Source organism: Petaurus breviceps, unplaced genomic scaffold (genome assembly GCF_028583685.1).
Source record: "Petaurus breviceps papuanus isolate PSGF00001 unplaced genomic scaffold, PetGlider_PUasm1.0 126, whole genome shotgun sequence".
Lineage (NCBI taxonomy): Eukaryota > Metazoa > Chordata > Mammalia > Diprotodontia > Petauridae > Petaurus > Petaurus breviceps.
This window is the reverse complement of record NW_027185655.1, coordinates 14,948,058-14,970,537: the sequence shown is the minus strand read 5'-3', so window position 1 is coordinate 14,970,537 and position 22,480 is coordinate 14,948,058. Positions and strand designations below refer to the sequence as shown.

The 22,480-nt window shown below is 34.9% G+C and overlaps 1 protein-coding gene across 22 annotated transcripts in view; it reads left to right on the top strand.

Moving 5' to 3' along the window:
• Positions 1-22,480, top strand: part of MAPK10 (mitogen-activated protein kinase 10) — a 257,723-nt gene that overhangs the window by 169,990 nt on the left and 65,253 nt on the right. For all 22 annotated transcript variants that reach the window (XM_069093364.1, XM_069093328.1, XM_069093333.1 and 19 more), the window contains 3 exons: positions 3,174-3,343; positions 18,210-18,339; positions 21,712-21,770. In XM_069093364.1, coding sequence (XP_068949465.1) covers positions 3,174-3,343; positions 18,210-18,339; positions 21,712-21,770 — 359 coding nt within the window. The remainder of the gene's footprint in view (positions 1-3,173; positions 3,344-18,209; positions 18,340-21,711; positions 21,771-22,480) is intronic.

Sequence of the window (22,480 nt, the reverse complement as noted above, 5' to 3'; positions counted from 1 at the left end):
CATTTATATTATCGTAGTCATTTTCATTATTTTCTTGGCTCTGTTTACATCACTTATAAGTTATATATTTATCAGACCATGTAGGTTTAGGCACAGTAATATTTTATTACATTCATGTGTCATCATTTGCTTAGCTGTTTCCCATTTGAGGGACATCAACTTTGCTTCCAGTTCTTTGCTACGCCAAAAAGTGCTGCTAAAAGATATTGTTGTGTATGGAGACAGTCTTCTTGTTTTGTTTTTCTGTTTGTATTCCCAGAGCTTAGCACAGTGCTTGGTATGTAGCAAATGCTTAATAATTTCCCCTTCTCTCTCTCTCTCTCTCTCTCTCTCTCTCTCTCTCTCTCTCTCTTTCTGCCTAAGTCCTTCCCTCCCTCCCTCCCTCCCTCCTTTCCTTCCTTCCTTCCTTCCTTCCTTCCTTCCTTCCTTCCTTCCTTCCTTCCTTCCTTCCTTCCTTCCTTCTTTCCTTCCTTCCTTCCTTTTCTTTCTTTCTATTTTAGCTAATTTCTTTTGTCCTCTAGTGTTATCTTCAATTACATTATCATGTATTGTCTATTCATCTTCTTCTCATTCATTGTTCCTTACAGTGAAAGAAAATTCTATTATATTCAGATTCCCCAATCAATTCCTCAAATAATGGGATCATTATTTGTTTTTGTCTTTTCCTTTTTGAAAATCTCTTTTAATGGAAGTCATTTATTTTATCTTCTGTAACTGTCTCTATCTTTTGTTTGGTTAAGAATACATCCCATCATCATAGCTGTGAGAGGTGTATGATCTCTCTTCTTTAATATTAAAGCCGTATTCATTTGGGACATATGGTGAAATATGGTATAAAATATTGGTCAAAGCCTAATTTCTGCCAGATTTCCTTCCAGGTTTTTCAACTGTTTTTATCAAATAGATTTTTTTCCCTTAAATGCACCTCTGATTGTGTGTGTATATGTATATCTATGTATGTATATATGTATGTATGTATCTATCTATCTATATCTGTGTGTGTGTGTGTGTGTAGATAGGGAGAGAAAGAGAGAGGTATATATATGTATATGTGCATGTGTGTGTGTACACACACACATAGTTTATTGAACAGTGGATTATTGAGTTCCATTGTTTCTTACTCTTCCTTATCTAATCTGCTCCATTGATCTACCTCTCTACTTTTAAATCAGTAAATCATGGTTTTAATGATCACTAGTTTGAGGTCTAGAAGTGCTATTGCCTCTTCACTTTTTCCTGTTTAGGTCATTTCCCTTGATATTCTTCATCTTCTGTTTTTCCCATTTGAATTTTATCAAGTTATTTGGATATTATTTTATTATTATTGTTTTATTCTTTTATCAAGTTCTATGAAGTATCCCTTTGATCATTTGATTTGTGTGGCACTAAAATGTAAAATTAACTATAATAATAATGCCATTTTTATTACATGGGAATGGCCCATCCCCAAGCCCTGAATAGTCCTCCAGTTTTTAAAATTGTTCTCCATTTCACTGAGCAGAAACACTTTGTAATTGAATCTATACAAGTAATTTGTGTGCTTTGGTAGATTGATTCCTGGATACTTGTTGGCATGACTCAGTAGTTTTTCTATTCTGCCAATTATCTCTGCTGTATAAGCCATAAATTCTGCTTTCACAATTCTTAGTTCTCTTTTAATCATTCAGGAGCATCTCGCTATTGTTCTGTGCTCTCTTTGGAATCTGCAACTTCCTCTGCCTCATCAGCCATTAATTCATTTTCCTTTGTCTTGTGATATTTGAACTCTCTTAGCCCATGTGGAGGCCCTATTTATTTTTCACTATTATTATCTTCCATACTGTTTTATCTACTAGGTTCAAAGTCTCTAACTGAGTTTTCTTACTTCTGATATCTTTGGTAATTTTAGTTTTTAAATTTATTTTTCTGTATTGTGATCTTTCTGACCTTTTTTTTTTGCCTTGTATCATCTTTGTCAATTTGATAGATGGGGAGTGATAATTCAGACTTCTTTTAATCTGTAACATCATACACAGAAACAGCACCATTGTGCAGTGATCAGCTTTGATAAACTTAGGTCTTCTCAGCAATACAATGATCTAAGACAATTCCAAAAGACTCATGATGGAAAATGCTATCCACATCCAGAGAAAGAAATATGGAGTCTAAATGCAGATCGAAACATACTATTTTACATTTTTTTGTTTTTTGTTTTTCATGACTTTTCCTTTTTCTTCTGTTTCTTCTTTCACAATAAGACTAATGTAGAAGAAATATGTTCAACATGATTGCACATTTATAACCTATATTAGATTGCATGACATCTTGGGGAGGGATGATGGGAGAGAGGACAAATTTGAAACTCAAAATCTTATAAAAAATGAATGCTGAAATTACATGTATTTGGGAAAAATAAAATACTATCTACAAAAAAAGTTATTGACTTTTGCATCTCTCTTGCCAAATTTTCTTTGACTTGTGTGTATTCCACATCTGTCATTTTCTCTTCTAGATGTAGGTGTGGGAACTTTGAATAGGAACTCTAAGTATACTTTTATGATATTATTTCATTAGGTTTTTACCTTGTGTGGTATTTCTGTCTTCTTATCCTGTGGTTTCAGCCTTAACTATTACATATCTTGAACACAATTCCTTATCCCAGCTTTGAGATGATAAAGATTCATTGAAAACTTATATTTTCTGGATCATGTGACCTAGATCATTAATTTTTAATCACTAAAATATCAGCTGTCATAAAATATCAGCTTTTAAATGAGGAAGCTAAGGCCTAGAAAGACTGATTTGTTACTCTGTGTCAGAGTCAGGCCTAGAACCTAGGTTTTGACTTCTAGGCCCTGGGTTTTTCTACCCTGCTACAGAGACATCTGTTCTATAGAAGCTGGACAGCTCCTGAATAATTGAGCTCAACCCATTATCATTACTTTCCATGTGAAAGAAATTTCCTTTAGAAAGGTATTTTAGATCAACAACAACATTTCAGTTGATCCTTACATTTCTGGCTGATGTCGGTCTGATTTGCCTATTTTTAGGAAAGACGTGAACACTGATCATATATAAACTTAGGAGAGATGATAGCAACTATTAGAATTTTTATAAAGAGCAGACTTTTCTACATTTCATTATCATGCTTCTGGTTTACTCTTCTCACTTTTTTTTTTCATCCTTCCTGACAGGGATTTGACAAACAAGTGGATGTGTCATATATTGCCAAACATTACAACATGAGCAAAAGCAAAGTAGATAACCAGTTCTACAGTGTTGAAGTGGGAGATTCAACGTTCACAGTCCTCAAACGCTACCAGAATCTAAAGCCTATTGGTTCTGGGGCTCAGGGAATCGTTTGGTAAGTTGAATGAGTCTAATCTTCTTCTTTCTCCAGCAAAAAATTGAGCAAACAAACCAAAACCAAAATCAAAACCAAAACACTCGTTGGAGGGAGAAGAATCCATTCTGTTGAAGAAAGCTTGTCTCCCCAGTGAGCATGAGTTTACTGGTTAATTTTGCAGATATACAGGAGAAAAGCTATTGCCAATAACCCCTGGGTTCTGATGTTTCAATATTTATGTTGCAAAAAATAGTCTTAGCAAGGAAGCAGGTGACGTTATACGTGCTAAATGAGTCCCCTTTGAGACATAAGTGAGAATTCAAATATTTTTGTGCTATTTTAGTCTTGAGAACCACTAAAAAAATCCCAAACTCAGATACTTATTGGAATAAGTGATATCTGTCAGTGTGTCTGCTGAAGATTTCTAAAATGGGGATCTTTTCATGGAGAAAGTACTTGTTTTAGGCTCAAAGTCCAATTTTACTCTGTGACCTTGGGCAGGTTAATCTTTCTGGGTTTCAGTTTCCTCATCTATTAAGTGAAAGGGTAAAATTACTTGAACTTTCAGGTCTCTCCCAGCCCTGAATCTATGTCCTTATGTGACTATGGAATGCAGGATTCAAAAGATTGCAAGCTGAGGCCTAACTCAAGTGATTAAAAACTTTGAAGAATTGTGGAATCTCAGGGCCTTCATCTGGTCTGCTGGTTGTCAAATACTCTTAAACATTATTGAGGAACCCCCCCCCAAATCCCTGAGAGCCTTTGTTTAAATGGGTTATATCTATAAATATTTACCGTATTAGAAATTAAAATATCTTGATATAATTATGAAAATAATTTTGGCCCTTTGGGTCCCCAGGATGGGTCTTAGGGAACACTGGTGGTCCCAGACACACTTTGAGAACTTTAACCCAGTCCAGTCTCTATACCATTCCTAAGAAGTTGTCACCCACCTACTAGTGGTAAAGACTTCCTGAAGAAGTCTTGTTGGGAGATTGGAGAAATGGAAGGGAATTTTACTAAATAAGATCGTTGGTTTAAATATTCTGAGAACTCAATAGAATGAGTTTGTTTTTTAGCTCGATAAAAAATTGTTTTACCTTAAATAAGACAGCCATGTTATTAGGTACCCACTGACATAATGGAAACAACAGCAAAAATGGGAACAGAAATAGTTCACATTAATATATTCTTTTAAAATTTTCAAAGCATTTTATATACATTGTCTCATTTGAATTTCACAATATTGGTCAGTACTATTATATTCCCATTTTAAAGATGAAGAAACTAAAGTTCAGAAAGAGTGATTTGTCAATGCTCACCTAGCTCCCAAATGTTTTAGGAAGGGTTCAAGGTCAGGTCTTCCTTACCTTAGCTCAGTCTATCCATTGAACTGTACTGCATCTCACAGAAAGGCAAGAAAACCTTCAAATAATTATATCAAGAAATTTTTTGTTCTAATATTTAATAGTGCAGAGATTTGAAAGCCCACTGCCAGAAATTTTGCATGGTGGCATTCTAAGTTGGCTATTTGGTTGTTATTTTGCTGTTATTTCCATTAATGAGTGGACCCTCTTATTTCCTTTAAGTAAAGGGTAGTGAGTCTCATATATAGCAAGGCCCCATTTGCTGTGAGGCCTATCACCTCATGTAGTGTGTAGCATGGGGGCATCATTGAGGCTGAAAGGGTGGCAGAATATAGATGTCTCTAGCCTCTTCTCCTCCCCCACCCCCCCATTCTTTCTCCCAAGGGAGACTTTAATTCCTACTGCAAGGGGAAGCAAGGGATTGGAGCCAGAGGCCACCATTCGGTTTTCCTCAGAGATAGGGGTGTACTGGGCTAGGATTATATCTCTCTGTTCCCTTAGATAGTATAAGTGTAGGGGGATATGATCTGGTTCAGTCTAATTCTGATCACTGTGTCATTATTAGGGGGGGAAGGATTACCCTATGCTTTATATGTAAGACTTGAACCCTTTCCTTGTTGAGTTATTTCAGTTGTGTCCAACTCTTTCATGACCCTGTTTGAGGTCTTCTTGGCAGATGCTGTGGTGGTTCACCATTTTCTTCTCTAGTTCATTTTACAGATGCAGAAACTGAGGCAAATAGGGTTAAGTGACAACCCAGGGTCAAACAACTAATAAGTATCTGAGGCCGGATTTCAACTCGGGTCCTCCTGACTCCCAACTACACCAACATATCAACTATCAACTACACCACATAGCTGCCCTGAACATAGCAAATAGCAAACAAACCCGTTTATTAAATTGGAGAAGGAATACATAGGATCATACCGTAGGGAGTGAATAAGCTCTCACATTGCTCAGTTGGACTAGGAGAGAGAGTTCTAGCCCTCACCCAGGGGGTAACTCCCCCATGTCTCTAGAGTAGCAATCTGGGGATAAGAACGATGCTATAGACTACCAGCCTTTCTCATGGCTTCCTAGAGTCTTCCTTCAGCTGCCTGAAGTGGGCTTGACCTCTTCCATTCTCCCCCTTGAAGCTGTGGAAGCAGAAGTGCTTATTCAAAACTCAAAGACTGGAGAAGAATGAAAACTTTTGCTTCCTGCCAACTCTGGACCTCCCCTCAAATAGAACAGGGCTTTCATCTCCACTATCATGGAAAGAGTCCTAGACCCATGGGCTTTGGATAGTGGAGTCTGGGCAATGTACGTTGAAATCCCTCCTCAGTTATATTCTGTCTGGCAAGTCACTGCTTTGTGGCCCCGGAAAACACAGTCTTTTAAGACTGAAACTTGCAGAACAGGGGTACTGGTAGGGGATTTCTTCATCAGGGAATTCTGCGAACTGATGCAATCACAGATCCGGATCAGACATTAAAACAAAGTAAAAAGTGACTGATGGTATAAGCTACATTTTAAACGTTTGGGATGTCTAGGTCCTCAAGTACTGCCCTTTGACTGAATCCGAACTTCACAGAACAAATGCCCTCAATGAAAGAATTTGTTCTGTGGCGTTTGGATTCAGTGAAAGGGCAGCACTTGAGGACCTAGCAGGCCAAATGTGGCCTCAAGGCCGCAGGTTCCGAACCCCTGGTTTAGCTCCTACTTTAGAGTCTATTCAATATGGAGTTTCTAAGATTTCATGAAACACACACACAAACACACAAACATGTTCATGCATGTTTCTTTTGGGCAAGAACATAAAATGGAAAAACCTTTTTCAAATGAAATAATAATCACCAACTATATTCTATTTAAGTGCTATATAAAACATGGGTGGAAAAAGTACTTGATTTTTCAAGTGTGGAGATATTTATTTTATTTCCCAACTTCTCATTGTTTTACATAGTGAACTGACTTAAAATGTTCTAGGTACTGTGAGCTCTCCATTGCCAAATGACCTCTCTGGCATGAGCATCCTGCTCTTTTCTTCCCATAAATGAGTCACTGATCACAGAAACAAACAAAAAACCCAACCTTCTGATGCTTTTGCTTTCCAAATCAATGATGTGGAAACAAGTGCTTCACTATGTGAGCTAATAAATCTCTTTATTTCCAGGTGAGAAACTGTAATCATCAATAAGCTGATCAACTAGTAAGTGACCAAGAACCTACTGAGCCAATCATTTTATGATGTCCCCAACCACCAACAAAAATCCTGCTCACCATTTTCCTTTTTACAAACTTATAAAATTGATATTTAATGGATCTATAATTTCATCAGTGTGGATATTCTTGTGAGATCATAATGTTCAGAGATTTAGAATGATTTAATTTAAAAATAGAACAATATTGGTAGAAAAAAAGATAGACTTACATAGTAGTGAGAATTTTGAGATCACAAACATGATCCAGTCTAACATCTTTCTCCTATTAAATTCTAAGACAGGGTCATGTGCTGATCATAACTTCCTATGTTATACATAAAAAGACCCTAAATAAACAAAAAGGAAGTAAAGGAACAACAGAGAAAGAGAAGACTAGCAATAGATTCTTTATTGTCTGTTTTCACATTAGTTTTACTGTTCTAGTGCCATGTTCTATGCCATTGATCAGCCCCTACTTTCTTCCATGACACTCTGAGTTAGTGCCAGATGGCACCTTACTCTTATAAAAACCATTTGTTGCCAAGCTCATGCCACTCTTTAATTGTAAACAAAACTGGAAATGGCATTGTGTCATCTGAGAAGTCAAATAATTCTTTCCTTCTCTTGCTGACATTTTCTTTTTTGGCATTTAAAAGTAATCTTATCTTGAGAGCTACCAAATCAATAACAGAAATATAATGTCAAGGTGCTTCCATTACTAACTCAAGTTCTAAGAGCTTAAAAACGTGAAATAAGGTGTGGTGACCAGCACCTATACTCTGACTTAACCATGAAAAATTTCTGGCTAAGAGATTAAATATCTTTGCCTCAATTTCTTGTAAGAAATAAATGATAGGGCAAAATGGTAATTTTTAAAGTAGAGATGGTGGCAAAAAGCTTTTCTAGTGTCTATAATGTGTAGTAGTTGGCATAAATAAATAAAATTAAGCTTGAATTAATTACTAATTAAATAAAATAAACTCCTTAAATAAAATACATTTCCAAAAATTAGGTCATTGGATTCAGCCCATATTAAGTTGGAAGAAAATTTCATTTCCCCTACATAAGGCAGCAATTTATATTTTCAGAAAATCATGCAAGATTAGTGTTTCTGTCCACACCCTAAAGAATAATCTACATGAGCAAGAACACTCGTTTGCATTCCAGGACTTGGCAGCATTGTGGATATATAACAAAAATAACATTTTATGACTATTCCTTCATTTTATCCTTTCAACAATGTTGGGAATTAGATGCTATTATTAGTCCCATTTTACAGATGAGAGAAAAATGAACACAGCAGGGGTTAATGCTCTGGATCCAGGTCTGAGATTGAATTTGAACTCAGGTCCTCTTGACTACAGAGCCAGTGTTCTATCCACTGACTCACCTTATTGCTTCTAGATGCATCTTAGTGACCCCATGAAAGATGACCATATTGAAAGAGAAAGGAGCTTGAAAATGTGCCCTAAAATTGTAGGAGGTATCCTCATGGTCTGGAAAAAGCACTGGATATGAAATCAGAGGGAATACTAGAATTACAATATGTGCTCTGTCACCAATGTAGTTTTGGGCCATTTAACTTCTCAGGGCTTTAATTTCTTCATCAGTAAAATGGGAGGGAGGTGTGTTTGTGTGCATGCGTGCGTGCATGTGTGTGTGTGTGTGTGTGTGGTTTAAAGTCCCTTCTTATGGTTCCATTTATCTCTGAATATGTGATCCTTTGATGAAGAAATGGGAATATGGAGAGAGGGGGTGAAGCCAAGGTGGAAGAATGAAGTGAGCATTTCCTTTGAACTCTCCCAACCCAACCAACCCTCTAAACAACTTTTAAAAAGCAGATCAAATCAAATTTTCAGCAGGACAAATCAAGTCACAGCAAGCCATTTTCCAGACCATGGCAGCTTAGGAAAATGTAGGGTCATCCAGGAATGTGATACAATAGAAGCAGCATTAGCTATGGGGCTTGGAGGAAGCAGCAGCCATTAGAAGTGATAGCAGAAGCAGTGATGGCACTGAGAGTGCTTAGTGCGCAGGGATGGTAAAGGAATGAAACAGCAGATCAGGAAGAGATTATAAGGAGACCCTTGTGTTAGAACTGAGCGGAGCCCAACACTATCATAAAAGTCAAAGTCAAGAAATAGGCTAGAAAAATGAGCAAATAACAAAAAAAAGTTGCCCATAAGCATCTTCCGTGCTGACACAAACTCAGAAGATAATGATTTGAAAATATAAGAAGAAAACCTTAAAGAAAATGCAAATTGGACATAAGTCCAACAAGAATTCCTGGAAGAGCTAAAGAAAAAAAAATTTTAATGAAAAAACTATTAAAATCTACAGCATTTTTTCCTCAAGTGGAAGGAATCAGATAGATACATATGGCAAGGTTTATCCAGCTTCTGGGCCAACTGTTATATTAAAGATGACATTGAAAGACTCAGACACATTTTTCCTGCTGCCTCTTTCTCACATATTCCAGACAGCAGTGCATACTGCTGCCCCCGCCTTGGGAACCAAGCCCAACTTTAATATAAAGTTGAAAGTCAAGAAATAGTTTGAAAAAAAAAATGAGCAAACAACAACCACAAAAGAACCTGACCATAAAAATCTGCCATGGTGAAGGGAGAGATAAATACAGAAACTTAGAGGAAGGCAACACATGTCAAAAAAAGCTACAAAGTCTCAAAGAAAAAAAAAATGTGGAATTTGACACAAGTCCAACCAAGGATTTCTTGATGAGCTTAAAAAAAGTTTTCAAAATTGAGTGAAAATAGTAGAGGAAAAATTGGGAAAAGAAATGAGAATGATAGAAGAAAATTATGAAAAGACCATTACAAGCTTGTAAAAGGGGTACATAAAATACTAAAGAAAATAATGTCTTAGCCAGGTGACTTTGGGCAAGTCACTTAACCCCAATTGCCCTCCAAAAAGCAAAAAGAAAGAAAGAAAGAAAAGAAAAGAAAAGAAAAGAGCATCTTAAAAATAGACTTAGCCAAATGGTAAAAAGAGGTGCAAAACATCACTGATGAAAATAGATCCTTAAAAACCAGAATTGGCCAAATGGAAAAAGTGGTACAAAAGCTTACTGAAGAAAATAATTCCTTAAAAATTAGAATTGGGCAAATGGAGGCTAATGACTCTATGAAACATCAAGAAACAATAAAACAATGAAAAAAATAGAATAAAATGGGAAATATCTCATTTAGAAAAACAACTAATCTGGAAAATAAATTGAGGAGAGATAATTTAAGAATCACTGGACTATCTGAAAGCCAAGATCAAAAAAAGTTCTACACATAATATTTCAAGAAAGTATAAAGGAAAACTGCCCTGATATCTTAAAACTAAAGAGTAAAATAGAAATTGAAAGAATTCACCAATCACCTCCTGAAGGAGATCCCAAAGTGAAAACTCCCAGGAACATTATAGCCAAATTCTAGAGCTCCCATGTCAAAGGGAAAACATTATAAGCAGCCCAAAAGAGATCACTCAAATATCATGGAGCCTTTTTATCTATTAGTAGCTTCCACGTTAAAGGAATGGACAGTTTGGGAATATGATATTCAGAAGGAAAAGGAGGTAAGATTACAACCAAAAATCACCTACCCAGTAAAGCTGACTATGTTTCAGGGGGAAATTGCTATTTAATAAAATTGGGACTTTCAAGCATTCCTAATAAATGATGAACAGAGATGAATAGAAAATTTGACTTTCAAATTCAAGACCCAAGATAAATATTTTTAAAAATATAAAAGAGGAGATGATACATGTAACTTCTAAGAACTTTATCATTATTAAGGCAATCAGAAGTACTCCACATAGACAGTGGGCATAGGAGTGAGTAGATTTTCTTAAGATTATCTAAAAAAATGGATGGACAAGAAAGAGGGATGCACTAGGAGAGGGAGGTGAGAGAAGAAGAATGGGGAAAAGTATTTTGCATAGAAGAGGCACTCAAGAAAAAGCTTTTACATTGGAGGGGAAGATGGAAGGGTAATGCTTGAAGCTCATTCTCATCTGAATTGATTCAAAGAGGAAGAAATACACACACACACACACACACACACACACACACACATACCTGTCTTATCCAATGAGGTAGTAGAAGGGGAAAAAGAGAAGAGAAAGAGTGTAAATGACAAAAGGAGGGAGAATTAAGGGAGACAATTGTCAGAAGCATAATAGATTTTGGGGGAGGGACAAAGTGAAAAGAAAGAGAGGGATAAATAGAATAAAATAGAATAGGGGGAAATGAAGAGTTGGTATAATCATAACTGTGAGTGTGAATAGGATGAAACGATCCAAAAAAACAAGCAGACTGGATTAGAAACCAGAATCCAACAATATATTATTTAGAATGTGGAGCAGAATCTATTATTCTTCAGTTGAAGTTTAAAAAAAGGCAGTAGTAGATATCATGACCTCAGACAAAAAGCACAAATAGGCCTAATTAAAGAGATAAGCAGAGAACCTACAAATTGCTAAAAGGTACCATATACAATGAAGTAATATTAATACTACATATGCACCAAGTGGCGTAGTATCTAAATTCTCAAAAGAAAAACTGAGTTATAGGAGGAAATAGATAGTAAAACTGTAACTGTGGAGGACCTCAACTTTTTTCTCTGAGCTAAATAAATTTAGCCATAAAATAAATAAGAAAGAAGTTAGGGAGATAAATAAAATTTCAGGAAAGTTAGATGATATAGTCCTGTGGAGAAAACTGAATGGGAATGAAAAGGAAGATACCGTTTCTCAATTTCACAAAAAAGGGCCATGTATTACAGGATAAAAACCTCAAAAACAAATGTAGGAAAATAGAAATATTAAATGTGTTCTTTTTTTGGACCATAATGCAATAAAAAATACATCTAAAAAGTTATATTGGAAGCATGGATTAAAAAATAATCTATCCTAAGTAATCTAATCCTAAAAGAATGAATGAGTTAAAAAAAACAAATCATAGAAACAATCAATAATTTCATTAAAGATAATAACATTGAGCTAATATACCAAAATTTGTGGGATACAGCTAAAGCAATATTTAGGGGAAATTTTATATCTAAATGAATATATAATCTCTAAACGAATATATAAATAAAAAAAGGAAAAGCAGATCCATGAATTGGGTATGAACTAAAAAATACTAGAAAAAGAACAAATTGTAAATCCCCAATTAAACATCAAAATAGAAAACTTGAAAATCAAAGGAGAGATGAAAAAACCATTGAATAAAACTAAATAACCATTAGTTAATTTTACTTAAAAAAAGAAAGAAAAAATTACCAGTATCAAAAAATTTAAAAAGGCAAATACACCACCAATGGTGATGAAATTAAAGTAATTTTAGGAGTTATTTTGCCCAGTTATATGACAGCAAAACTGGCTAGCTAAGTGAAATGAATGAATATTTACAAAAATGTGCATTGCCCAGATGAACATAAAAGGAAATGGAATACTTAAATAATCCTATCTTAGAAATTTAAAAAATTGAACCATCAATGAGTTCTCAAAGAAAATACCCACAGAAACAGATGGATTTACAAGAGAATTCTACCAAACATTTAAAAAACAATCAATCCCAATACTATGTAAACCATTAAAAATACGTAAAGGAGTCCTACCAAATCCCTTTTATAACACAAATATGGTTTTGATACCTAAGATAGAGAGAGCAGAATCAGAGAAAGAAAACTATTGTCCAATTTCCCTAATGAATATTTATACAAGAATTTTAGAGAAAATACTAGCAATGAGATTATAGCAATATATTACAAATATCAAACACTATGACCAGGTGGGATTTATACCAGGAATTCCAATCTGGTTGAATATTAGGAAAACTATAAGCACAATTTATCATATCAATAACAAACCCAACAAAAAATCATATGACTATATCAATAGATGCAGAAAAGGCTTCTTGAGAAAATACGATATCCATTCCTATTAAAAACACTAAATAGAATGGGTATAAATGGAGCTTTCCTTAAAATGATAAGCAGTATCTATCTAAAACCATTAGTAAGCATTATATATAATGGGGATAAACCAAAAATCTTACATTAAGATGAAGGGTGAAGCAAGAATTCCCATTATCAACACTATTATTCAATATTCTTAGAAGACCTAAGTTCACATTTAACTTAGGAAATTTAGTAGTTGGGTGACTCTGGCCAAGTCATTTGCCCTCTGCCTCAGTTTCTTCATCTGTAAAATTTAAATAATAGTACCCACCTTCCAGGACTGTTGTCAAGATCAAATGAGATGATATGTGCAAGCTCTTTAAAACTATTATAATTTTTGCTATTGATTAAACCGTTACCATATAATTCTATAAAATTTTACATTATAAAATTATATGAAAATTATTATAATTTTACCATTAATTTTATGTCAATTTTTATTATTAACTAAATTTAGTTAAATTGAACTGATCATTGAAATTCATAACTATGTGAAATACTCATTTAAATATTATGGGACAAGTTATAGATGAATCACTCAACATTCATTAAAAGCCTACTATGTATTATCCACTATGCTTGATACTGTGGATACAAAGACAAAAAGAAATTACCCCTCCCTTTAAGGAGTTTGTGTTCTAAGAGGGAAAACAACATGAGTGTGTATGTGACTGTGGGGGAGGGGGGAGGAATAGGGATAAGAACTGTGTCTATAATTCTATTATTTTAGAAAACCCCCTCTATGGATTCATTGTGGCACTTTCTTTTCAGTTTATAGTCTTGAGAGTTGTGTAGGGCACTAAATCATTAAAGATTTATCACATATCCAGTATATGTCAAAGGTGAGACTTGAAACTATGTCTTCTTGTCTCTCTATCCCCTTGGCCATGTTACTTCTCATAAATAGATAGTTATATATGAAATAGATATATAAAGTCACTGGTGGTGGGGGCAGGGAGAAGGCACTAGCAGAAGGAATCAGGAATGACTTCATATAAAAAGTACCATTTGAGTTGAGATTTGAAGGAAACTAAAGATTCTAAGAAAGGGAGGTGACGAAGGCATGCATTTTAAGCATGAGAACAGTTGATGGTCCAATGGAGGTGGAAGATGGAGTTTCATATATAAGGAACAGCAAAAAGTCAGTTTGGTTAGACTAGAATATGCAAAAAGGGGAGTAACATATGAGATTAGAAAAGCAATTTGGGTGTAGGTGACAAAGAAGATTGTGGTAGAGAGGTGGTCCTAAAAGCAATTGGGAGCCATTGGAGTTTATTGAGTAGTAGAGTGATGTGGTCAGACACATCAGTGCTTTAAAGCAAATTTCTATATCGGTTGTTAGGAAGATGGATTACAGCATCTCTCATTTCTTACTTCTGAGCCATGTTTTCTGATAAAATTTTTCTTCTCCGATGCCCATCATTGTAGGAAGTTATAAAGTATGAAAATTCATATTGATTTTAGATTCTTATCAAATTCCCCTACTCCCTCACTTTCTGTCATAAATATTCTGTTTACATTGCAGTAGTCATTTCTATTTTTTTCTTGAATCACTTACTTTATTCTGCATCAATTCATGTAGATCTTTCCAGGCTTCTTTGGATTCATGACATTCATTATTTCTTACAGCACAGTAATATTCATGTCCCATGATTTGTTTACGCATTCCCTAATCAATAGGCATCTGTTTTGTTTCTAGTTCTTTGTAATCACAAAAGTGCTGCTATAAATATTTTGGGGTATATGGGAACTGACTATTTATTAATGGTTTTCTTTTCTTTCTTTCTTTCTTTTTTTTTTTTGCTTTTTGGAGGGCAGTTGGGGTTAGGTGACTTGCCCAAGGTCACATGGCTAGTGTTTTTTTTTTAATTAAGTGTCTGAGGCTACATTTGAACTCAGGTCCTCATGACTCCAGGGCTGGTGCTCCACTCACTGCACCACCTGGCTTCTCCTGTTAATGGTTTTCTATTGGTATACAATCTCAGTAATAGATTCTCTAGAATTTAAAAAGGAAAGGAAATTTTAGTTATTTTATACACGTAATTCCAAATTGCTCTCTAAAATATTTGTACTGATTTACAGCTCCACCAACAATGCACCACTATGCCTGTCTTCCTTACCACCCCAACATTGAAAATTATCATATTTTGAGATATTTGTCAATTTGCAAGGAACGAGGTAAAAACCTCAATACTGTGCCACCTAGCCACCCCTCCCTTTTATATTCTAGATATTTTTCCATTGAATTTTATTATCACTTTATCAAGTTATTATGAAGCATCACTTTGATAATTTGATAGACATAGCATTAAAAGCATAAATTAATTTTGGTCACATTGTCATTTTTATTATATTAGGATGGCCTGGCCATGAGCACTGAATTTTCCTCCAGTTATTTAAGTTCTTTTTTTCTTTAAGGAATACTTTTATAATTGAATTTATACAAGTAATTTATTTGCTTTTGTAGACTGATCCCTAGATACTTTATGCATTATATAGTCATTTGCAACGGTATTTCCTTTTCTGTTATTGCCTCTTGGATTTTGTTCTTATTTTATAAAAATGCAATTGATCATTGAAGATTTATTTCATAAACTGAAACTTTGTTGAAGCAATTTGTTTCAATTAGTATCTGCTGATTCTCTAGGATTTTCAAACTATATCATCAGCAAATAAGGAGAGAGGACCTAGGAGTGGTTGTTATGTCTTGGTTATCTTAAAAGAATAGTGAAAAAGTGGAAGAGGAATTCATTGGGGATTAGAATTCATTGGGTATTAGGGGGGATGGAGGGAGTGGGGAAGGGAAGGGAGAAGAAGGATGGGAAAATTTTTCTTAAGCAATTGGAGTGATAGTAGCTATTACGATGATTTTAACACTTATTGAACTAAATCTATGATCAGTCTTATTTCCAAATTATATAAATAATTGGTCCAGATATTTAAGAATAAAAATAATTTCTAAATTGAAATATGGTAAAAGTATATGAATATGTAGTCTTCAAGAAAAAAAAACTATCAATAGCTATAAAGAGAAATTGTTACTAATCATTCACACCCATCATATTGACAAGGTTGACGAAAATGACAAATTTTGGAAGGGACTCTGGGAAATAGGTACATTAATGCACAATTTTTGGAGCTGTGATTCTTGAAAGTAATTTTGAATTATGCCTCAAAAGTCACTAACCTGTGCATACTCTTTGACCAAGCAATACTATAAGGCCTATAGCTCAAAGAGAGCAAAAGAAGAGGAAAAGGATCCATATGTATGAAAATATTTAGAGGCATCTTTTGTGTGCTGGCAAAGAACTGGAAACTAAGGGGGTGTCCATAAATTTGGGAATTGCTAAGCAAGTTATGATATATAAATGTTATGGAATACTATTGTGCTATAAAAATTAAGAAGGGGGTGGTTTCAGAGAAACCTGGGAAGATTTTTATGAACTGATTAAGAGTGAAGTGAGTTGTACTAGGAAAACAATTTTTATGATTACAACAATATTGTAAGAAAAACAGCTTTTAAAGATTTAAGAACTCAGGGGCAGCCAGGTAGCACAGCGAGTAAGAGCACTGGCCCCAGTGTCGGGATGACCTGGGGATCGAATCCGGGCTCAGACACTTAGCACCCACCCAGAAACACCTGGCCGTGTAACCTTGAGCAAGTTACTTAACCCCAATTGCTTAAAAAAAAAAAGATTTAAGAACTCACATCAGTGCTAGTCTGTTCTATTTTTTTTTAACCACTCAAATATGGTTACTTATTTCTTGTTTGGTTTAAGACTTTGAAAAGCTATCCCACTTCATTTCTAACCTTTTTCATTATTTCACTTGGTATTTTAGATTTCTGATTCCTCCAAATAATTTTATTATTTTCTTCTAGCTCCATAATAAATCCTTTTGGCATTTTGATAGCCTTTGAATTAACTTCAAAGAACCTTCTTTTTTATTATATTGGCAGAATATAACTGTCATAAACATTGGATAGTCCTTCAGAAACTTGTTATTTTTTATTTCTTTATGAATTGTTTGATAATTATATTTATCCAGATATTAGGTGTATTTTGCTATATTTAGTCCCAGATATTTCTATGGATTTAGTCGTTATTTTTGCATTATAATTCCTTTTGTGTTACTGTCTCCTAATTTCTTTTATAACTATTTAGAAATTCTGTTGATTTTTGTGAGTTTGTACAATTTTATTGAAGCTATTAACTATCTCAATTAGTTTCTTTACTGCTTCATTACACTTTTCTAAGTAAAGGATTTGCTGTCAGCAAATGGGGATAATTTTGTCTTTCTTTGCCTATCATATGAGCTAGAGCTAGCCACCCCCTATGAAACATGCACATGGTGGGACTTCAGCTGACACTTGAAGGAAGCTAGGGAATCCAAAAAGTGAAGATGAAGATGAAGAGTGTCATGTATGGGAACATTCAGGGAAAATGCCGGGAGTTGGGAGATTGAGTGGTGTGCACAGATTAGCAAGAAGGCCAGTGTCACTGTAAAGGAAGGAAGAGACCAAGTTGTGAAGGACTTTAAAAGCCAAACAGAGGATTTTTATATTTGATCTTGCAGGTAATAGGAAGCCACTGTAGTCTGTTGAATGGTAATGGGTTGTGTGTATGAATGAAATCTTTAAGACTGAGTGAGTCAAAGAACAATCTTAGAAATGATGATGAGACAACATGCCAGAATTTCTGGGATGCTGCTAAAGTAGTTCTTAGAGGAAAAATCGTGTCCCTAAAATAATGCATTAGTAAAATAGAAAAGGAAAATACTAACGGCCTCAGTATTAAATTTTAGAGGCAACTAGGTGGGTTAGGTGGCTCAGTGGATAGAGTGCTGAACCTGGAGTCAGGAAGACACATCTTTGTGTGAGTTTACATCTGGCCTCAGACACTTACTAGTTGTGTGACCTTGGGCAAGTCACTTAGCCCTGTTTGCTTCAGTTTCCTCATCTGTAAAATGAGTTGGCAAAACACTCCAGTATCTCTGCCAAGAAAACCCCAAATGGAATCACAAAGAGTTGGATATGACTAAAAAATGACCGAACAACATTCAATTTTTCAAAATAGAAAAACAATAAATAAAGTCAAAATAAGTGCAAAAGAAAATTTTTAAATGAGAGGAAAACAATTAAATTTTAATTAAAGAACACACAGAATGAATGTTTTTCTTCACGCAGATCCCTGTTCTAGTGCTGCAAATATTTCTTACACATTTCTCTGAGTATGTTTTGCATCTATTTTCTTAGGGATAATATGTTGAAATCTATCCATTCGCCTTATGTATTATTTTAGAGGCAGGATTCCTCTGATTTCCTTTGTCATTAATTTTGCACTTTGTGTTTTGCTTGTGGTCATTGCAGTGCGGCGTATGATGCTGTCCTTGACAGAAATGTGGCCATTAAGAAGCTCAGCAGACCTTTTCAGAATCAAACCCATGCCAAACGAGCTTATAGGGAGCTGGTCCTCATGAAGTGTGTGAATCATAAAAATGTGAGTTTCCTTTTGCTGTTGGGACTGGAAAGTTGGTTTATTAAGAGACAGAGAAAAATTAAGAGGGAGAAAAATGGAAACAACCTGGTTCTATGGCTCCCATAATTTAAGATCATTTTTCCTGTCTGAATATTGTATTTAATTTCACTACCCTCATGATGGCTTTTTGTAATAAAATTCTCTAAAAACCATATGGTATCGAATGATTAATCTCATAGACTTTCCCTTATAATGAAATTAACTTTATTTGATTACTCTCTTCTGTATGACCATATAGCCTCATAAACTTTAAAGCCATAGAGTGTTTATTCTTTATAGTTTCATCATTTTCATCATTAATAGAAACTTGGATGGATTTTTTCGTCAGTTCTAGCCCCTTCTCTCGGCTTCCTACCTACTTTTTTAAGTAAACCTTCTGCTTTGGAATGTTACCTATAATGTAATAATATATTACATAATACTGTAGTGGATGGGCCATTAAGAACAGGATAAGAGATATCATTTTTTTAATAATCACTAAGTTGCTACCATGTTACACAGAGTTTTCTCCAATTCTTTGTCATATAGATTGCTGCTATAATAGCACATTTTGAGTATGTTTTATTTCTTTTATAATAAGGATAATTGGGAATGATTCATTACTCTCCATAGCTGTTGTAATACTTGAAACAACTTTTCATCAGTATGCAATTCACAGTGATGGTTGTTGTAAAAAATGGTATTTTCTTTTATATGAGAATTCTGAGTTTTGGTGATGACCTTCCTAGAATTTGGGGGGGGGACTCAAAGGATTTTTTTAAAAAGCAATTTGGGGTTAAGTAACTTGCTCAAGGTTACACGGCCAGTTATTTCTGGGTGTGGTGCTAAGTATCAGAGCCCGGATTTGATCCCAGGTCATCTTGACTCTGGGGCCGGTGTTCTTACTCACTGAGCAACCTAGCCGCCCCTCAAAGGATTTTTTAATGAGATGATTATTTTACCTTCAAGTTCTAAATGATCTGTGCAATTTTAATTTATGACCTCTTGAAATATGGTGATCAAACTTCTGTTTTTTCATTGATTGTCTATTGATTTCTTTGAAGTTCATTCATTTAAATTGTTCCTCCTTAACTTTTTCCCCAAGTCATTTGTTTTTTTATATCAGTTATCTTGCATTTTCATCTGTTTTTGAATCTTTTGATTTTTTTTCTAAAATTTTTTGGGGGTGGAGGGAAGCTATCTTTCATAGAGTAATTGATTTCTGTTTGGTGTACTCTCATTTTCATGGAGTTCATTCTTAGTTAAGGTTTATTACTTTATCTTCCAAACCCTTTATTCTCCTTCCAATTCTTTCATCAAGAGCTTTTATTTCATTTTTAACATAATGTTTATTTCATTTTTTCTGGGTATTCATTGAGTTCATGTAGAAAATTGATTTTTTTTTCCTTTGAGTCTTTGCTTGTAGTTCTTATGAAGTTACTTACTTCTTTGGGGGGAATCTTTAGATTTACAAAAAAACAATGTTGATACTGGCTGGCATTTAATTTATTCGTGTCAGAACTTTATTTCCTCAACTGGGGTTTTTATGCCAGGGCCAGGCTCTACTCCCTGATGCACTTGTGGGTGGAATGGTTAGTCCTGCTTTATTTTGCCTTGTCTTTCCAATTCAAAGTATCATGTCCACTTCCTGGGATTAAGCCCCCCTTGATCTTTGGGACTCAGAGTGCTGGATCTTCAAGGCATTCTCTGGTCTCTCAAGATAGAGCATCGGGGATCTTTCAGCCCCTAATTTGAGAGTGGTAACACAGGACTAGTCATTGCCTGCTGCTACTCCCTGAGGCCTCAAGTATGGCTTTCTGAGACTCTGGCGTTTTCTTGTAGGGTTCTTTCATTTTTGCTGCCTCCAGATACAAAGCCTTGCAGGCTATATACTTTCCTGGCCTTTAGATCTTTTAACATTGGGTGGTTACCCTGGAATGGCATTTCCTTTGTTGGTAACCTCTTCTCCTCTGCCATCAGGATTTCAGATGGCCTCTTGTGCTATCCTGGAGTGGAATGAATTTTTTTTTTTTTTTAAGTTTATCTTTTTTTTTTTTTTTGCCTTTTTTTTGGAGAGGGGAAGGCAGGGCAATTGGGGTTAAGTGACTTGCACAAAGTCACACAGCTAGTAAGTGGTAAGTGTCTGAGGCCGGATTTGAACTCAGGTCCTCCTGACTCCAGGGCCAGTGTTCCCTGTAATGAATTTCTTGGTTTTTATTTGGTCTGGTGTAAACTTCAAGCTTTTACTGGAATATACATGTGGGAGCTGAGTAGTCTACCTCTTGTTCAAGGAGTCATTTGGTAGGAAATCCAAAAAAAATTGTAGGTAAATACTAGGTTCTTATTATTTTATTTTAGGTACTGGTTATGTCCTAAAGTATATGTAGCATCTTTTGGGTACTTCTCCAACTTGTGCTAGCTAGTTGGTATCCCTAATGGTGACTATCTCTTATTCTCAAAATTTTAGGTGTAACATTGAGGAGGCTTGTTTCTAGCACTATAAATCCTGAGTCCCCACCGGTATGCTCCCCATTAATCATATATCAGCCAACTGAGAAGGTATAGAAAAAAACACTTGGTATAAAACATTTCTCCAAAAAGCCTAGGGTGCACTTTCCTACAGGAACACACAGATATAGAGGAAGAATAGATTCAATGTGCATGGTAATGAGTTACACATCTAAGTGTGGGAGTGAGGGGATAATTCATAACTCTTGGTGCCCTGTGCTCCAGAAAATATTTCTTGAGTCTGTATCTGGCATTCTTTGGTGCTTCTTAAATAACTTTTTTCATTTATTACCTTTTTCAATGTGTTATATACTAGAAAAAATTACTTAAAACTAGGTTAATAAAAGAGCTAAAGAAGAAAGAAATTAAGAAACAGGAAAAGAAATTTGACTTCACATTTTTTTCCCTTGACATATTTTGATAAATTTTCCATTTTAATTAACCAATTGATATCATCCAAGAAGAGAAGCAATTAATAGATATATTTATGCCTCTATACCACACACTCCATGTGGTGTTAGTGCAAATGGTGTAGTGTGAAGAAGAGAAGCAGATTATTCTCCATATAGCCCCTTTTAACTAGGCACTCAGTGGTTCTTTTGAAGGAAAAGCCCACTTCCTTCGTATGTCCATGGGCAACTTATTTTTGTTCTTCTAGGACTTAGAATTTGTGATGGTCATGTAGAGAAATGTTGAATTTTCTTTCCATGAAATCAGTTTTTCTATTTCTTTCCAAATGTATATTCTAATTTTTGGTAATAGTCGGAGTATATGTAAAAAAAGTTTAGAACAAAAATTCTTGTTGAATAAATTTCAAATGATAGTGTCTTGCCTCTTTCTTTACAGATTATCAGTTTATTAAATGTCTTCACACCACAGAAATCACTGGAAGAGTTCCAAGATGTGTAAGTAAAGGAGAGTAATGAAGTTCAAGACATGATAGGAAATATATAACTTAGTGATAAAGGAAATACAATGATTCTTTCTCTTTTTTTTGCTTTTTGCAGGGGGGAGGGCAGGGCAGTTGGGTTAAGTGACTTGCCCAAGGTCACATGGCTAGTTTTGTGTTAAGTGTTTGAGGCTGGATTTGAACTCAGGTCCTCCTGACTCCAGGGCTGATGCTCTATTCACTACACCACCTAGCCACCCCAACAATGATTCTTAATAAGTAAGCAAGTGCTGTTCTTTCTAGATTATATTTTGAAGATGGCAAAGAGCTTAAGGATTTGGGTTTGAATGAAAGAAAACACAATATGAGCATCATATGGTTTTGCTATTTCAAATGTGTTTGGAGAACACTCATGATGATAGTGTTCTATCATCTAGGGCAAAGAACACTGAAGTAAATAAGCATCAGGAACCCAGATGTCACCTGTTAAAAAAGAAAAAAAGATGATTGCTAATTTTTCTCCCAGTTTTAAGATCCAGAACATGTAATACTTGATTTTAGCTGTCACTTGATCTATCTTAACATCAGTTTCTTTATATATAAATTGTGGTAAATAATGCCTGACCTGTCCATCTGAAAGAATTATTGTAATGATCAAATGAGATAATATAACTAAACATATTTTTGAAAACTATAAATTCCTATATAAACGTAAGGGATGATTAT